Source organism: Bos mutus, chromosome 17, assembly GCF_027580195.1.
Source record: "Bos mutus isolate GX-2022 chromosome 17, NWIPB_WYAK_1.1, whole genome shotgun sequence".
NCBI classification, from domain to species: domain Eukaryota; kingdom Metazoa; phylum Chordata; class Mammalia; order Artiodactyla; family Bovidae; genus Bos; species Bos mutus.
The window spans coordinates 43,546,044-43,564,155 of NC_091633.1; the positions used below are offsets into that span (position 1 = coordinate 43,546,044).

The 18,112-nt window shown below is 49.1% G+C and overlaps 1 protein-coding gene across 10 annotated transcripts in view; it reads left to right on the forward strand.

Annotated features, from left to right (window-relative positions):
* Positions 1 to 18,112, forward strand: part of JADE1 (jade family PHD finger 1) — a 56,253-nt gene that overhangs the window by 25,407 nt on the left and 12,734 nt on the right. For 9 of the 10 annotated variants that reach the window (XR_011467468.1, XM_070386521.1, XM_070386523.1 and 6 more), the window contains exons 3-8: positions 3,703 to 3,788; positions 5,907 to 6,064; positions 7,918 to 8,105; positions 10,411 to 10,622; positions 13,277 to 13,444; positions 14,626 to 14,742. Coding sequence is in view for 9 of the 10 variants with exons in the window: in XM_070386521.1 (XP_070242622.1) it covers positions 3,703 to 3,788; positions 5,907 to 6,064; positions 7,918 to 8,105; positions 10,411 to 10,622; positions 13,277 to 13,444; positions 14,626 to 14,742 (929 nt within the window). In the remaining variant the exon portion in view is untranslated. Of the gene's footprint in view, positions 1 to 3,702; positions 3,789 to 5,906; positions 6,065 to 6,088; positions 6,264 to 7,917; positions 8,106 to 10,410; positions 10,623 to 13,276; positions 13,445 to 14,625; positions 14,743 to 18,112 lie in introns of those variants that run through there. The other variant, XM_070386527.1, reaches the window with a different exon arrangement.

Here is an 18,112-nt window from a genome sequence, read left to right on the forward strand (position 1 = left end):
ATTTCGAAGGACAGTGTTGAAGGTAAATGCAGACTAGAACCAGAAAGCAGGGTGAGTAGTGCAGAGCACGCACAGGATCATGCTCGTGATGCTGCGACCTGCGAGCCTTCTGTCGCTTTCATCACCCCTGCATTTCTGTTTTAAGGGAAGATGGGGATAATAAAACAAAGCAGGGCTTTATTTTTCGCTAATTCTTCTCCGTGTTTAATAAGATTAATTGTTGATACTAAAAGTACATGTCAAGAATTTAAAAGTCACTTGTCAGTAGAGTGGACTTAACTCTAGGTAATAATATCTTGTGTATGGGCAGTAAGTAATTTTAAATGTTACTGCGAATTTTTAGAGTTCCTAACGCTTCTCTTGAAAGCAACAAGAAAATAAAAAAGAAAATTTACTTGCCATATTCTTAGCTTATCAGTAAATGTCAGCACTCTGAAAACAAAAACAAAATATAGCATTTAACCCAGCATAATCTTACACATGGCTTTTCAGGACTAATGAGTGGCCAGTATTTTACTGTAGAGTAAATCGTTGTCTCCTAGTCCTTTCGTGTTAGAAATACTGATTTTTTTTTTTAACCCAACATACTTAAAAAGTTCTATATCATAACTTTTTAAAATTAAAAATGAGTGTGAATTCTTCTGCTTGGATCATGGTCTGGGAGGAACCAGAGTGTGGCTGAGAGAGAACTCGTGTAGGGACATCAGGCATTGCTTGGAGGCTCCTGTGGACTTTGTAGATGGAGATATGTTCTGGTCAGGAAGCAGTGGCCCCACCACACTGTCTTTAAAGGCATTAGTGCTTTATTTTCCATGACCTCATTTTCCTTGCGCTCAAAAGCCTATCTTCTAATAGGTAAAACAGCGGTACGTTCTTAGTACCTGCCACCTTCCGTTCTTGAGTTATAGTCCTGAACAGCGACACTGTATTTTTGGCTACTTAAAGACATTTTTTAAAACATTAAGAATCTGCCGTGTGCATAGCACTGACTTCGTTAGGTGAACTGTATGTTGTAAATACTTATTACATAGTTTTAAAGTGAATTAGAGGGAGCAACAAGTATCTGCTGCTGGACGAGGGAGGGAGGGACCAGCTGCTTCTCACTGTTGAGCCAAGTCTAGGTTCAGTACAGACCACCTGCATAGAGTAAAACGGAGCATTTTCTTCTCCTTTATTCTAAATGGATGGCAGAAAATCATCAGTTATTTTCTGCTCACACATACATGTTGACATGTTTACACCCATGAAATCATAAAACTGAAGAGAATCCTTCCCTTCCCTCTTTCCCTAGTTAACCTCTGATCTACTTTCTGTCACTATAGATTAGTTTATATTTTCCAGAGTTTTATATAAATGGAATAATATGTACTCTTTTTATCTGGCATTTTTCACTCCACATAATTATTACCACATTTATCCATGTTGTATGTATCAACAGCTCATTCTTTTTTAATGCCAGATAGTACCCCATGGTATGGATATGCTGCTATTTGGATGGTTTCTGGTTTTTGGCTTTATAAGTAAACTAAGAACATTCCTTATGTCGGTGATAATTTAAGCTTAGCTTTCACCCCAATCTTGCCCTTTCTGCAAGGTGAGTTTAATATTAGTTTTTCTCTTCCTCCTTTTGCATTAGGCAAATTAAAAGGAGGAGAGACAGACTATTTCTGGGTGGACCAGTCTTTCTCTTGGGTAATAGAATTAGATGCCAAATTTGTAGCAGTTTTGAATATCTGTTTTTAAAAACAGGCAACATTTTTCAAGAATGTGAAAGCAGTCCTAGGAAAAGTTTCAAAATGATCACCATTCCTTGGACTGAGTTCTGTGCCAGCTGCGTGGAACCTTGAGAACCAGCCTGGAGGTTGTCCCTAACACTTCAGATAGCGATTTGCAGTAGAGGGGCCACCCCTCTGCGCCCTACGTCTCTGCCCCTCCCCGGGCTCCTGGGCAGTCCATCGAGTCTGCTTGTGCAGACTGGCTGGGCTGCTGGAGGGTGGGCCCAAGGATCAGAGGGGGCAAGACAGGCCTGTCTAGAGACTGTGAGCTGCCCAGCCGCCTTCCTCTCTGGGTTCCTAATTTGGTTTCTGTCTTCCTTTTTCCAATAATGACCAGATTTAGAACTTCATGCAAGTCAGACTTACCCCAGTATGCCCAGAATATTCCTTTCAGTGTGGGATTGAAACTTTCTTGTTCATTCAAGAGTCTAAGACTGAACCACTCAGTAGGATTACTGGTAGGAAATCTGTTCTGCTGGCCTAACCGCACAGTCAGTTGACCCAATAAACAAGCTCAGGACTGGTCATCAGCGGTAGTGCTTTTGCCTGTTGAGGGACGCTTGGCAATCCCCTTAGTCTCCGTCATGGCAAATCTGATGATAGGCTTACATGCAGAATCTGTTTCTTTATATCCCCAAGGTCTTAAGGGTGCTTTGATTGTGTCCCTTGTCTCTGGAATCTGTAGAGATAAGAGTTTCCTGTTTGAGTGAAAAGTGACTTTGTTGATAGAATGGCAGTCCCCCTCAGGTTTTAGCTATTATTTCGGGGGGAGGGGGAGTGGTGTTAATTTATGGGAAATGCTACAGTCTGTTCAACAGGGAGGAGAGTTATTAGGAAGCTAGACACACTGCAGGTAGTTAGGGTGGTTTTGGATCTCAGGCAGTGATACAGCATCCAGAGACAGGAGGCAGTGACAGGTGGAGAAGAGGGGCTGAGGTGCTGAGGTCCTGGGCAGCTGCATTCTACTCGGCCATTAATTGGATGTGTCCCGAGTTAGGAGAGTTTAGAATGACTCTTGAATAGAAGAAGAAGAAAAACAGGGTTGAATAAAATATTGAGCCCAGTTACTGTAGTGCTGAGTTGACCCACCTTAGGAACACCCAGGGCTTGCGTGATGTCTGATCCGAAGAGGGGAGCATGGACCTGGCGCTTGGGAGGGACACTAGTGTGGGAATGCTGGTCTGACAGTCTCCCAGGTGAGACTATGGGTGTAGACGAGCCCTCCCCGGGGAAGAACATCCGGAGCAAGAGGAACTCAGACATTGTGGCATTAAGGAGACATAGGCGGCCTGGTGGAGCTCCCCATTTCCATGATTTAGCGGGGGAAGGGGCCACATGATGGGATAAGAGCATCCTGTCCTCCGAACTCAGAGAAGGGCCGATGCTGGCAGGCATTTTCTGGGATAGGGGGGCAGGCAATTTTAAAGGTGATTTGGCCGCAGCCCCTAGTCTGTGGCAGGTCGGAGTTTTCCTATTGTAGGAATTGCTAAGTTCGTTTGTGGAGTCAGAACTTTTTTCCTAATGTTTTAGGGTATGGGTTTAGGATATAGCACAATGCTGTTAGCGTTTAAAAAGTTCCTGAAAGTTTTTTTAAAAGCTTCTGGATTTATATATACCACTGTGAGACTCTGAACCTCTGAAGAAGTGCGGGCTTATGGATGAAGGCACCAGCTGCATGGTGCGCTTGAGCGCCTCTTCCCTCTGAGAGTGTGCTGTGATGCAGCGGCCCTGACCACTGGCTGCGGAGTGGTCTTGCTGGCTTGCTGTGGGAAGTGAGTGTGGGAGTGGAGGAGCTCTTGGGGAGAGGGGAGAGCTCGGCGGGGCACTGGCGGTCTCCTGGGGTGGCACTGAGGGCGCCTTGCTGCGAACACTCAGTGGTTTGTGTACCTCTGATTGATTGCTTTTCTTGGGACATTTGTGTCTTTAGGCCTGTCGACTACCTGGTCCCAGAATTCCCGATCCCAGCACAGGAGAAGTTCCTGCTCCAGACCTGAAGATCGAAAGCCTTCAGAGGTAATTTCTGAGTGCTGGTGTGACTGTGCATGTCCTGCGTGTGTGTGTGTGTGAGTGCATATGGTTGACACACACACCTGATTGTTGATACTGATGTCAGTGCGTTCTTGGGTAAGTTATGTAACCCCTCTGTTCCTCAGTTTCCAAATCTGTAAGATGGGGATAATGCAGGTGTTCACCTTACAGGATCCTTATGAGGATTCAGTGGATTAATACACAGAGGTAAATTGTGCTCAGTACCTGTTAGCTGTTATTAATTATATTGTTCAGTATTTTTGACTGAAAAATCCCATGGACAGGAGCCTGGTGGGCTCAGTCGGACATGCTCTGTAGGCAGCTGGTCCCTGTGTGAGAGCACCGGTCCCCATTGCTGGAAGCCCTCCCGGTGTCGGCGCTGGGCAGTCTGGGTGGTGCTGGCCTTGGCCCTGACCTGCGTTTTGTTCCAGGTTGTTGTTGTTTTTTTTAAGTTTCTGAGTTGAAATGACTTCCTACTTGAAGTGCTGAGGTTCAGCGCTGCTGGGGACCTCTGATATCAAGTCCGTTTGAGGGCATCTGCCTCAGTCTTGAGCACCCTCTCCCGAGTCTCTAGTGCAGAAAGAGTGGGGTAACTGCCTTTTCTCTTCTTGTTGCTTCAGTTTGAATTTTTTTTCTTCTTTGGCAGATTCCCTTATTAACACTGATACTTATCAGACTTGTTGGAATATGTTTTTAACTAATTTGCCTCCTGAAGATGTAGAGCTGAGACTTGAAAGGACTTCTCTCTTTAGGGCTGGGGAGGGCGTGGCTGACAGTTCACGCCCCTGGGGCATGGGCCCCTGGTCTCACTTGTGCTTTTGTGGAAGGTGCGCAGCCAGGTTCCTGCCAGTTCCTGGGACTTCAGTGACATACAGGGGGAAAGTCCAGATCCAAAATGGCAGGCTGGAGACACGGCCCTTTTATTCAGACCCTGCCTCAGACTTTATTATGGTGACGTTTATTAAAGTGATCACCAACCTGAAAAGTCACCAGGAAAAACAAATATGGACCTATTAGCAGGCATATAATGTGAACCGTACTTCGCAGCACAAGAAAGAACTCCCTGTCCCAAGAAGAGAGAGTTCAGCATTGTGACTTGTGTAAACAGAGTAGCTTACAGATGCAGGCTTACTTCGTGCCAAATACAACTTGGGGTGGTGCTAATGCCAGGGTCAGCACTTCCTCTTGTAGCTCTGAGACCCGAGTGGACTGAGGCAAGGCCCTGGTGGGAAGTCTCCATCAGGAGCAGCAGGCGTGAGGGGACTCCTTTTGTGGTTGGTCCCTCCTTGACCTGCTGTGAGGCACTGAGGTGCTCTCTTGGCAGAGGGTACCTTGGAGTCTTGTGGTCTGTTTTTGGCAGGGTGAGGAGAGGGTGGTAGCTTGCTTTCTTCTTTTTCTCTCCTCATCCTCTCCTTCCCTGACAAATGCTGCTTACCTAGCAGAAGTTACACTAGGTGAAGGAGTGCAAACACATTCTTTACAAGCTCATTTCTGCCTGGACTCCACTGGTCTGTCGTTGCTTCTCTCCTAGATTTTTGCAGCCTTTGCTCTTCCTGGTATTGACCACCCAAAACCTGCCCTTCCAGACACCTTGCTGGAAGCTCTGATGCCCAGCGGGCAGGGGCTGGGTGGAGGCAGCCTGAGGGTGGGAACAGAAGCCCTGGTGGCCCTGGGTTTTGGCTTGGTGTTGTTACATGGTTAGTGGAGTTCTAGTTCTTAAACATTTACCAGGAAGTTGCCCTTGAGTGGAATGACTCCCTCCAGGGGTTTTTAGGCACGCGTCTTCAGCAGCCTGCTTGCTGACTTGGGAGTCTCTTAGCAGTTTCCCAGGGAGGACACTGAGGCTCTTGTGTCGTTGCTGGTGCAGACGTGGCCGTCTCGCAGAGCCAGGGAGGGAGTGAGGGCATTGAGCTTCTGCCGCTCCCATCCTAAGCACGGCCCAGGGTATTGGCAGGCCCAGGGGTTTCCTCAGTAGGTGGACTGGTTCTCTGTTGAAACAGTGACCTGGTTACATGGCAGTACCATGGTTACCCTGCAGCTGCCAGTGCTCTGAAGAAGAATGCAAATACCCAGTGTCAGTGACCCTTTGCTCTCCCTGTCCAGGTGTTTAGGACAGACCTGATCACTGCCATGAAGCTCCATGACTCCTACCAGCTGAACCCGGACGAGTACTACGTGCTGGCGGATCCCTGGAGACAGGAGTGGGAGAAAGGGGTCCAGGTGCCAGTGAGCCCTGGGACCATCCCTCAGCCTGTGGCCAGGTAGACGTACCTTGGAGAGGGGCCACCCCTCCCCCACCAACGGTCTTACTGCCCTGCCAGCCAGCCGGCTGTGGGGAGCAGTGTGGAGTTAGCAGTAGGGCTTCTGGGGGAATAAGAAAGGTGGTAGAAACACGCCTCGGGTCCGCAGGTGGTGCTGTGGGCCTCCACCTTGGAAGGTGCTGCTCTCCTCGAGAGGAAGGTAAATTCCAGGACTTCCTGGGAAGTGGGGGGTGGGGGGGGGACGCCTGGATGTAGGCACAGTGGCTCCCTCTTCTGGAGGCCGCTCTCCTGGGGAGGGGTGTCTGCCTGTCGTCCTGCTGGGTCAGCGCCACCTCTGGGGGAGGACGGGGGTGAGCAGTCCTGTCAGGTTAGGGCTATGTGGATGGGACCTTAGAGTTCTCCCTGGATAAACTTTGCCCACATGTTGTTAGAGACTTTCTTTGGATTTTACTTCCAAACCACTTTTCCCCTGAAAGGTTTTGAGGGTCAGGCTTTGATGACCTGCCTCAGCATGAAGCTGGGCTTGTTTGCTCACCTGTCCGAGGCTGCTCACAGGGAGAGAGCGCCCGACTTCACCGCCACCTCAGTTCCCTGCTTTGCGAAACGTCCTCTTTCACCATCACTGAGTGTGGCCTGAGTTTACCCTCAGCCCTCGCCCCCATCATGGCCTCAGGCGCTTGAGATGATCGAGCCTGATTATTGGGTTAGGGGTCCCTGGGACAAATGTCCCCATAAGTGCACAGGATTAAATGACCCTCCCAGGCCGGACTGCCGTCTGGGAAGTGAGTGGAATGTTCCCTGGGCTCTTTAGGTTTCACCCACCCCTGGGGCACAGCACCACCTAACTGCTCAGCGCTGGCATCCCCAGTCCCAGGCATTCTGAGCCCAGCAAAGGACAAGTAAACACCCACACAGCTTGTGGAAGTTTTCACCTGAAACCCTGCCCTTAGTTGAGTAGGAGGAAAAACTCCCTTAAATTTGCCTATCTCAATGTCATATATTAATAGATAAAGTCACTCTGGTATTATAAGGGTGATGGAACTATGACGGACTCCTTGGACAGCTGGGTATAAATGCAAACTGCCGGCGCCCTGAGACCTGGAGGTGGAGGGATGGTGTGGATGTGAGCGGCTCTTGGGCCGCCATGGTCTCTGGTCAGCAGTGGCTGGACCTTCTCACGTGCTGTCTTTCTCCTGAGCGGGTGTGAGGGCAGCAGTTCTCCAGGTGTTCACAGGTGGAAGTATGAGGAGCAGAGGGACCTTGCCTTCTCTCCTGGGATCCCAGGTGTGTGTTGGGAGTGTCCCTAACTTGGCCGGGACTCTGATTCTCAGGCTGCCTGGAGATGGCCGAGGCCCGAGTTTTAGCCCTGGAGGGGATGGTTCCTCCCTCGGCTCCCCAGCGCGCCGCTGTACCCGCTGTCTGTGTGGCTGCTCCTGTCTCTTCTGTGTCCCAGAGAACCCCGTGCTTGGTGGTCTCCAGCAGGGGCGGGCAGGCCTGGATTGTGGAGGGGGATCAGTCGTTAACCCTTGACACTTAGGGCGGGGTGCATTCTTGTGTGTGTGCGCTGCTGTCAGATGGCGGCAGGCACGCAGGGTCCTGGGAAGCCACACGGAAGAAGCTGGTGGTGACAACTTCGGTAGTTTTGTCACTTGACATCTAGTTTTATTTTAGGGGCTTTAATGACTCTACTGTATTTTATTAGCAGTGATGTTAGGGTGTTAACTCTCTTAACCAGGTGGTGACCTGGGGTTTGAGGGTCAGAGGTGGAAGCTCGCCTGGGGCCTTCTGACAGACAGACTTGCTTCCTTGTGGCAGGAAGGGTAACCCCACTGCCTTGTTTTCTTCTTAACCAGGGTCGTATCTGAAGAGAAATCCCTCATGTTCATCAGGCCCAAGAAATACATTGTCTCGTCAGGCTCCGAGCCTCCGGAGCTGGGCTACGTTGACATCCGCACACTGGCCGACAGTGTGTGTCGTTACGATCTCAACGACATGGACGCCGCGTGGCTGGAACTGACCAACGAGGAGTTTAAGGAGATGGGTGAGAGAGGGCTCTGTGGCCTTGTGTACAGGATGAGTAGAGGCCTGCAGGTGAGGGGAGAAGCTCCTCACCACCTGGGGGCGCCGTCGAGTCTGCGTGTGCTCCCTGGACGAGTGGTGGGCTGAGGAGGGCTGTGAGGAGGGGAGGAGCAGGGCTCCTGGTTCCCACCCTGACCTACAGCCCCGAACCCGCCACTTCCTTACCTCCAGGAAACTAGGGAGGCTGAGCTCTTCGGATCGCTTCTTCAGCGCTGACCTGCTGTTTCTCACAGTAGACTCCACTCCAGCCAAGCGCACCGATTTCCAGACGTAGCGCTTGTGCTTTCACTTCAGCCATCCCCTGAAGTCTTTTGCTAAACCCGAGCGCTCCATTTGTCTGTCCTGGCTTTCCCTGGGTGAAGCCCCACGTTAGCGTGGGTGTCGTGCCCATCGCGATCTAACTGTCTACACATCAGTCAGTTCTTGTGTGTGTGCAGCTCAGGGCTCCTGTACCGCCTTTGCTCGCATCTCCTTGTGTCACCACCAGGATGACACTTGGGTCTCGGCTTACACGCCACTTCTGATTGCTAAGAGTTGCCTGGAGTGTGTGGAGACGGCAAGTCAGTGAGGCCCAGTCTGGGTTCCCTACGAGAGACTGTGAGGATTAATTAGCTTTGTGCTGGAGGTCGAGGTCGGGAAGTGGTGGCACAAGCTCTTTGCAGCCTAGCTTATGTAAGTATGTATGAAATGGTGGATGGATTTCAAAGCCCTGCAGGACTGAGACTGTGTTTATGTGGGTCCCTGAGCCTCGCATGGGGCCTGGCGTGTGACGGGTGCCGCCGCGCCTTCTGCTCCCCAGCCCCTGAGTGGGAAAGACCCTGTGGACTGAGCTGGGAATTTTGACAAAGCTGATTCGTTCCTCATGGTCCTTGCTTTTAGATATTAGTGGCTAGACTGTTAGTAGGTGACAAGGTTGCTTTATAGAATCTGTTCAGAAGTTTCCTCTTGGACAGAATACTATGTTTCAGCTTCATAGACTTTGTGGAAACCCCTGTACGCCACTAGACTGGCGGGGGGGTCCTGAGTTAAGGCAGAGGGGCCGACGGCCAGGGGCTGGGGGCTTCTGTGGATGGTGCAAGGGGTAGTGCTGGGTCTCTGTCGGACAGTGAGGCAGTGCTGAACGATTTGGCAGGATAAGTGGTGCAGTTGTCTAACATATACTGAACACATGCTTGAAGACTACCTTGGCTTTCACTGTTTTTTTTAATGGTGAAAATTAATTATAGGGTATAGGGTTGTATTTTCAAAGCCAGTGATGTTTTCAAAACTGGTAGGAAGAATTGAGATGAAAGTGTCTGGCCACGCAGAAACAATCTCGTTATTAAATAGGGTTTGAGATGAGAGGTGGCTTTTTTGAATATGTGTTTATTAGGGCTTATCTAACTGTGGTGCCAGCACTGTTGTGTTCTCCAAGTTTTTAAAAACTGGAAGTGTCAGTTAAATTTATGGTAATGCGTAAGAGTTGTTGTTGGCTCTGACGGCATTTCTGTTGTTTCTTAGATGTGTTTGACCACTTTTTACAGCCCGTTTTTTCTTTCTTGCATGAGTGTTTTCGTCGTAGGAAGTCTGGACACACCCACAAATGGAAGAGAATAAGCCGCACCCACCGCCGGGTGCAACCACGGGGGCCGCCGGCAGTTTAGTTCGGTCATTTCTTGCAGAAGAGTGCATTTTATTTGCTTCATAAGGAGCTGTCTTCTTTGCTTCAAATTGCTTGTATTTCTGTCTTTCATGGGTCTGATTAGCTTATGCATCTCAACTAGTAAATTCAGAGGATGAGGAGGGATAAACCAGGTAAAAGCATTTGAGTATTCACAGTGAAATCTGTTCTCAGCACCATTTTAAACATTCCATTCCATTGAAAAAATGGAATGTTTTTTGAAAAACTAACCAAGCCACACTATGTGGTCATGGTTTTGAAGTCTGTTATATGCTGGTGGTTATATATAATATAGTAATGAAATGACAGTCTAATGTATTCAATACTTAACATCCTTGAGCACTTCTGGGATTTATCTTTCACTTTTCTACCTTCCAGTGCTGTGTCTTCAGTACCTGACCATAAAGAACAAACTGTTGTGTGGATATGTCTTTCTCCCTTTTAATTTAAAGATCCTTCCTTGAAAGGGTCAGAGAGATGTTCAACAGATAATATTTAGGACACTCAGGATACATTTATTTATTCATTGTGAATTCGTTAGTATAACTAATATTATAATATTTACTCATGGATTTATCAAAGTAGGTTTGCGGCATTTTTCCTCCAGGAATGCCCGAGTTAGATGAATACACCATGGAGAGGGTCCTGGAGGAATTTGAACAGCGGTGCTATGACAACATGAACCATGCAATTGAGACTGAGGAAGGTCTGGGGATCGAGTATGACGAAGATGTCGTCTGTGACGTCTGCCAGTCACCTGATGGTGAGGACGGCAACGAGATGGTGTTCTGCGACAAGTGCAACATCTGCGTGCATCAGGTAGGTGGGCAGCGGGGCCTGGGAGGAAGCCACAGATGGGGGGCTAAGGACGTGTGCCCATCTCTTTCTTATTACCGGGTGTTTCAAGTATTTCTTGCTGCTTTTACAGCCAGGAGAATGGGATCCTGTATTAATTTGCTTGGGCTGCTCTAACAGAGTATACCACCAGCTGGATGACTTAAAATGACAGAAATTATTGTCTTGCTGTCTGGAGACGGGAAGCCTGAATTCAAGGTGTCGGCAGGGCCATGCTCCCTCTGAAGCGCCCCTCCTCGCTTCTCTGGCCCCTGGTGGCTTGCTGGCAGTCGTCGGCATTCCGTGGCTTGCAGCTGTGCACTGCTCTGGCCTCCGGCTTTGCCGTCGCTCCGTGTTCTCGCTATGTGTCTCTGTCTTGACACTTGGCCGTCTTGTAGGAAGACCCGTCACAGTGGGTGAAGGGCTCTCCCTACTCCAGTGTGAGCTCATCGTAACTGACTACATCTGTTTTCTTCTGGGTTAGGACTGACTTTAACATAAACTTTTTGGACACAATTCAAAACATCACTTTTGCTGACATCACGATAAACTCAGCCCTTAAACAAGAGGAAAGGGGCCCTTTTTCTTGAACGTTATCTCCTGTCCTCCCTGATGTCAATAGGATTTGGCGGTTGCTTCAGTAAGGATGGGCATAGGGTAATTTAAAAAGCTTGGGAGAATCTCAGTCTCGACTCTTCTTTCATTTATTTTTTAATACAATAATAATCTGTATTTCTGTGGGGACTGTGTTCATATAAACTCTTTGGAAGACTCTTCTGAGGTACTTGCTTTGAGCTCACCTGTTGATGCTGAGATTTACAACAATCTTGAAGACTTGTGTGGGATGGTGGCTTGGTGACCTCTGGGGAAGAAGAATCGAGTTTGTGATTCTCGGCTGTTTTTGTCCTTCTGGCTGCCTCCTGGGGGTCCCTTCTGCCCGGGCACTTCACAGGCTGTGTGGCCTTAGCCCATCTCATCCTCACGACACATGAACCATAGTCTCCTGCTGATTGTGTTATAGTAGCTCTGGATTTTCAGATGACCGAAGAGCTTTCCTTGGGATGATGGAGAATTCTCATAGAGGTGTTGTCATCTCAACATGATGCGCGTTGTGGCTACCATTTCACTCCTTTGTGCTATTTTACTTGGATGACATTTAGTTTTTTTTTTTTTCCCTACCATTTTTACTCCCCGCCCCCCTCATCCTGAGAAAAGTTTTGTTTGAAAAAAAGAGTTCTACTTGGAAACTGCTCAAACCCTCTGTTTTATGAATGAGTCACCTGGTGTCAGGGTGGGCTGCTCAGAGTCCCACAGTGGGTTACTGGCAGAGTTGAAACTGGAACCCCAGGGTGGGGGCTGGGTTGTGGGGGGCAGCTCTAGACACCCCACCCCCCAGCCTGGTCTCCTGTTCTTTTGGCCACACCTCATTGTCTCTTAGTATTTCCTCTGGGTCCTTTTTCTTTTGGGATGTTCTTCATGACTTGTCTTTAAGGCATCCTTTGTTTAATCTTCTAATTTACTTAGACTTGTTTTTCCAGTAAAAAAGAAAAAATTACCTGCTCAAATGAGACTTTTTTTCTGGAGTGCCTGATATAGACTTTTTTGGTATTTGAAGCCTTAATAGTGTCAGTTCTATAAAAAGTTTTGTCTTGTTTTGTTTTTCCAGTCGGGCTGTGTTGACAGTGGCTCATTCACGGCACCGACACTGCTCCTGAGCTCCAGCCTTAGTGTCACTTAACTTTGCTGCACTCCCATCCTGTGGTTTCCTTTTTGCGTCCTGGATATTCAGATTGCATAGCGGCTGTGTTTTTCCTGTCTGGAGAATTGGAGTTGTGTTACTCTGTCTCTCCACTTCCTGACTCGTAGTTAGTTCATTTAAGGATACAGTTCTGAACAGTTTGGTGTTTTTAAACGGCTCTGACTGTGCTCCTGGTCCCATCACGGTTTTCTTTCTCTGCTTCTTCAGCGTTTGCCTTTTCTTTCTTTGACCCATCTTAATGGCTTTTCGTTGCCTTGAGTTCTGCAGTTATTGCTGTCTTGTGTAATTTGCCATCTTATGTAAAGCAGGCTTTGTTTTGAACATCAGCCAAAGAGACCAAATTTCTTGTTTTGTCTAGAAGGTCTCATTTTTCTGTGCCTGTGGTGCTCACTTGGGGTGAGGAGGCGTGGGGGCCAGGTTAGTAGAGCTTGCTCAGCCTGGGGGCCCAGGCTGCCCCTTGGTTCTTTCTCATGTCCAGAGGTGTCTCATGTCACAGCTTTGGGAGACTCAGCTGCTTTGTGCTTTCTCCTCACTCTGTCTCAGCTGCATCAGTAAATCGGAGGGATGCCTACCCCATCTAGCTCTGGAGAGTGTTTTGAGGGTTTACTGACTAATATTTAGAAACTTGGTACAGGGGGTATCTGTAGCTACACAGCAGATTTCTGTTGGACCTTTCTGTCCTTGAGTGGTTCTCAGGCCCCCCCCTGGAGTGTGTGTCCCCCACCTCCTGACTGTGAGGCTGCCCGGCACCTTTCCTGAAGGGAGTTCCTCTGTTTGGTGGCAGTTCTGTTAAACTCTTTCTAGGTGTTTAAAATTAATAGACATACGGGAAAAACAACTCTCTTCTCTCTTTTCCTTGGGATGTGCGGTGTCTTCATAGGCCTGCTACGGAATCCTCAAGGTCCCAGAGGGCAGCTGGCTGTGCCGGACGTGCGCCCTAGGCGTTCAGCCCAAGTGTTTGCTGTGTCCCAAGAAAGGAGGAGCGATGAAGCCCACCCGCAGCGGGACCAAGTGGGTGCATGTCAGCTGTGCGCTGTGGATCCCCGAGGTGGGTACCCTTCTGGGTGGTTCAGCTCCAGAGCCTGTGCTGCTCATTCTCACGGGGAGCCGTTCATTAATTAGCAGACCTCATCGCAGCGGTTGAGTAAAACGCCGCCTGTGAATTACTACTCCTTTTTCCACCTTAAATTGAATCTGAGGCACGCTGTCACCTGCTGACGGTGTGAACGTTTGTAGAGACGTTGACTGGGAGCCACAGCTAGTTGGATTCCTGGGTGGAGGTGTTCAGATTTGTCTCCGCTGCGCACAAGCTCCCAGGAGTGGACCCATGGCGTTCACGTTGCGACCTTCCCCTGAGGTGGGCTGTAACCCCTTGGAGCTGGCGAACCACGCAAGCCACACAGTTGTGGTTAAAGAACCACTGCTCTAGGTCACATTTGTGTGATTTTTATTAAAATTCTTACTTAGCCTCGACCTTTTTAATTTCAGGTCTGGTCTAATTTATTTCAAGTCCCAGACCTTGACTAATTTAATTTGCATGGCTCACTCTGAGAATATCATTTGTGATTCAAATTTTAGCATTTTTTGGTGTGTAATTTTGGTGCATTTTTCTCCTGAGGAAAAAAGTTATCTGAGTGATTTTTGAAGTGAGGCTTCAGGACTTGGGATCTCACAGTTTGGTATTAACAGGATACAGTTCAGTGATCCAGCCCGAACATGGAGAGGGCATCTTATTTATCTTGGCAGTTTTCTATTTAGTATGTAGTAAACATTTCTGACTGAGGAGAATGGTTTTTCTCCAGTGAAAGAGAGATACTAGTTTAAAAGCAGTCAGTACTTACTTACTCAGTTGTTCACAATGTGTTCTGGTATATTTAAGATGGATTTCCAGCCTTGACCACTTCTCTGTGGACCAGAGGTGTACTCGTTTACCTTGTCCTGATACGTACACATCTGAGCTATCACTTGGGTGAGCAGTGAACGTTGGTATATCTGAATGTCTTTACAAACAGGATGTTTGCATCAGATGAAACCCAACCCCCCTGCCCAGGTGTGGAGCTCGCCCCTTTAAAGTGGGATTTTACCTGTGCTAGGAGGGCGAGGGCCCCTTGGCATGCCCTGGTAGGAGAGTCGTGGGGAAGGAAGCATCTTGAAGTTTCTCCATCTGTGGTCTGCCTTTGTCTGTCTGGTGGCCTCTACCGCTCTGTCTTGCTTTGTCTCGGCCTCCAGGTGAGCATCGGCAGCCCCGAGAAGATGGAGCCCATCACGAAGGTGTCCCACATCCCCAGCAGTCGGTGGGCGCTTGTGTGCAGCCTCTGCAATGAGAAGTTTGGGGCATCCATACAGGTAATCAGCTCGGTCGGGACAGTGTGACTGCCCTTCCCTGCATTGCAGGGCAGGGTTCTGAACTAACTCTCACAGGGTTTGGAGATGGGACTGGACTCCAGGAAGCACAGCCCTCTCAGGTTGCTGAGGGCGGTGGTGGTGGTGGGGGCGGGGGGTGCGGCCACACCCTGTGTGCGCGCCTTTGTTGGTGGGTTATAACCAGAACACCAGTTGTAACCGTCACAGGGCAGCTCAGAAGTCTGCCTGGGCCGCCCGGCAGTTCCAGTCTGTGCCTATTTCTCGTTGCTGCCACAAGCCTGGCGTCATGGGGACAGCCCTGGTGGCGAGCTGGAGGCTGGGCACTTGAGGGACAGTCACCCCCGACCTGCTGAGGGGCCCTGCTGGTGTCTGAGGCGTGCACGTGGGTTCCTTGTCTTGGTACACAGTGTTTGGAGTCAGCTTGGCATGCTGATGCTTTTGTGTTTGGTAAAACAGGTACACCTTGGAGCACCAGCTGGGTAGGGGGCACCCCTGAGGTGCTGCTCCTAGGGTTCTACACAGCCTGGATTTCTGATTTTTTTTAATGCTCTTGTGTGTGGGGAGGTGGGGTTGTGGGGAGAGCCTGTATGTAAAAATTGTGCCTGTATTTTCTGTGTCCATGTGCAGGCAAGTGTGGAAGGTCATAATGTAGGAAGAATTAAGGAGAAAATATAGATGGCCTGGTGGTTTTCTGTGTGTGTAAAAGACTGCTTGAGAAGTTAATTTCTGGGCCTCACGTTTTTGGCATCTAGTCTTGACTTAAGAGGCCTGAGACGCTATTCCACCAAGGTCTCCAAGTCCTGCCTGGGGCCCTGCTGGCTCCTCCTGTGGGGGGTGCCCCCTCAGGGCCATGGCTCCACCCCCCCTCCTCCGTCCTCCCCGCTCCTCCTCAGTCCCCAGGTCATGTCCTGAGGGCAGAGGTGTTGGTTTGGGGTGTCTTCTCTCTTGATGCAGAAAACACAGCAGCTCAGCACAGACACACACCGCACAAGCTCGGTCAGACCACCAGTTGCGGCTTTGAAAGAAGTGACCTCATTTGACAAAATCAGTTTGTATTTTGGCTGATAGATATTCCTCTCGGTAAGGTATCCAGTGGCTGGTGGTTTTTAAAAAGTTTGCATTTTACACGCCAAGCAGTTGTGCTTTTCTTCGTTATCACTTCCACTGGTGTTCAAGAATCCAAAATGTAACAAAAATATTCAGAGGGTGAGGCAGGAGACAGCTGGTGGGATTTGGCTGTGGACCTTGAAAATAGTGCAGATTTTTTTGTATGTGAATGGAATCTGCTTAAAACTAAAACATGACAAAAGCCTTTGGCCTGAGAATTGTATTCAGAGGACATGGAGGAGAAATTTTTTAAAAGCCACAAAGTAAAGCAAATAAAAAAGACATTGGAGTGGGTATATGTATGTGTGTATAGACTGCCCATGTGAATACTTTCAGGAAACAAGCTGTGCTAACCAAGAAAAATGGAAATTTGTTTTCTTCTGAGGTACCTGATGTTCTGAGGGTAGAGACTACACCCTTTACTGAGCAGGTCCTTCATTGATGCTTACAAGAGGCAGGCGATTGGGATCTCTGCTTCTCTTTTAAACAGAGACGATAAAATGATGTTTTTTTGTTGTTGTTGTTGCCATTGACCTCTTTTTTCCAGAACATTAATTTGAAGGAGGAGAGGCCAAGGAAGTTTGATGATTTTTCATATCTTCACAGAATAGACTGATTTTATTAAAGAATTCCTGTCTGAAATGTCTGCAGCTGGAAGGGCTCAGGCTTATGTTTCTGTAACATCTGTTTGCTGAGTCAACCTGAATGGGAAAACCCAGAGGAAGGCCATTTGGCGTCTTTACAAAGCCCAGCATAAACGCTCTGCTGTGGCGTGTTCCTCTTGCAGGTCGGGGCGCTGATGTAAAATGTCGTTGGCACCAAACACTGATAGCGTCTCCGTCGTCCGTTCCACTTGCCTCCCCTCTTGGCTGCCTGTGGAGGAGGAGGAGCACTTGGCCTTTTACTGATAGTGGCCAGGGGTGTGTGTGTGGTGCCACCAAAGCGGATTTCACACGTTGCTTGGAATTGAGGTTATTATTAAAGACAAAATTACAGATTTATGTTGGTTTGTGTGCTTGAAGTGTGTGCACTGGGGGAACTGATTTTCTGTGAAGCGAGCTAGATTTTCTGTACTTCTGGGTAGAAGAGACTTTGTCATAATGGAGGAAGTCACGACTGGCACCGAGTCCCCTCCTAAATACTGAAGTGATGAGGGGAAGAAGCCCAGCCCCAGCCTCTGCAGAATGTGACGATGCTGTGCAGGGCTCCTTTGAATGAGTTTAGTTAAGCTTTTCAGCTGGCCCCAAGCCCCACCGGGTTGCAGGTTCTTCTCCTTTCTACAGCCCTGCCGCGGCCAGGATCACTTGGCCTCAAACAATACCGTGTTGCTTTTTAAGGGACTGGCTTCAGTCACCACCAGGAACCTCCTCCCTGGCATTCTCCCAGCACTGATCAGATGGGAGAAGTTAATCGCTTTCCTCCTGCTAGGCCTCCAGCTTGCTGTGTGGATCAAAGGCACTACATGGTCCTCCTGGTGGGGCAGTGAGTGGGAGATCGGGCTGGGTAGTGCCTGACCTCTGGGCTGACCTTCCTTCCACCTGCTGGCGGTAGGTCCCTCGAGCTTGCACTGCCAGGCGCGGCGCACCCAGGTCTCAGAGCTTGGCCTCATGGGCCAGGAGGCCTCTGCATCTGGCAGAGCTTCCCTAGGGTGCAGAGACTAGTCTCACGCTGTCTGTGCAGGGTGGTCCCAGTCTCTGGTTCCTTGCATCTCTTTGGGAGTTTCTAATTCACCTCCTGGGTCTTGAGCAACCCCTGCTGCTGGGAGGAGTGTGCCCCTGTGTTGGGCCTCGTCCTGGGGGCCACAGGAAGGGCCCCCGTGATCCTGTAACAACTCTGACTGGTGTCGTCCTTGAGGAGATTTCACCACTCAGGCTTTTAATATACACGTTAAAAAAGCTCAGATAAAAAAACAAGTGAATGCCTCAGAGTACACGCTGTGTATTGAGAACATCTGCACGTGCCACCTGTATAATTACGCCCGCCTTACGAGGTGATTCTGGATGCAGTTGCTTTTGTAAGAGAGTTACTGTTTGGTTAATGAAAAAAAGCCTCCTGAATCCCAAGCCATAGCTTGTTTAAAACACGATTAGATCTGCCGGGGGTCATCCACGTAAAGCCTTTCTGTCCTGAGCACTCCAAGTGCAGCTCTTCGGTGTGTGTGCGTGTGTGTGCGCGGGTGCACGCACGTGCGTGCAGGTGGACGGGGTGCCTGCGCTCAGGACTTCGGGTCCTGTCGCTCCCTAAT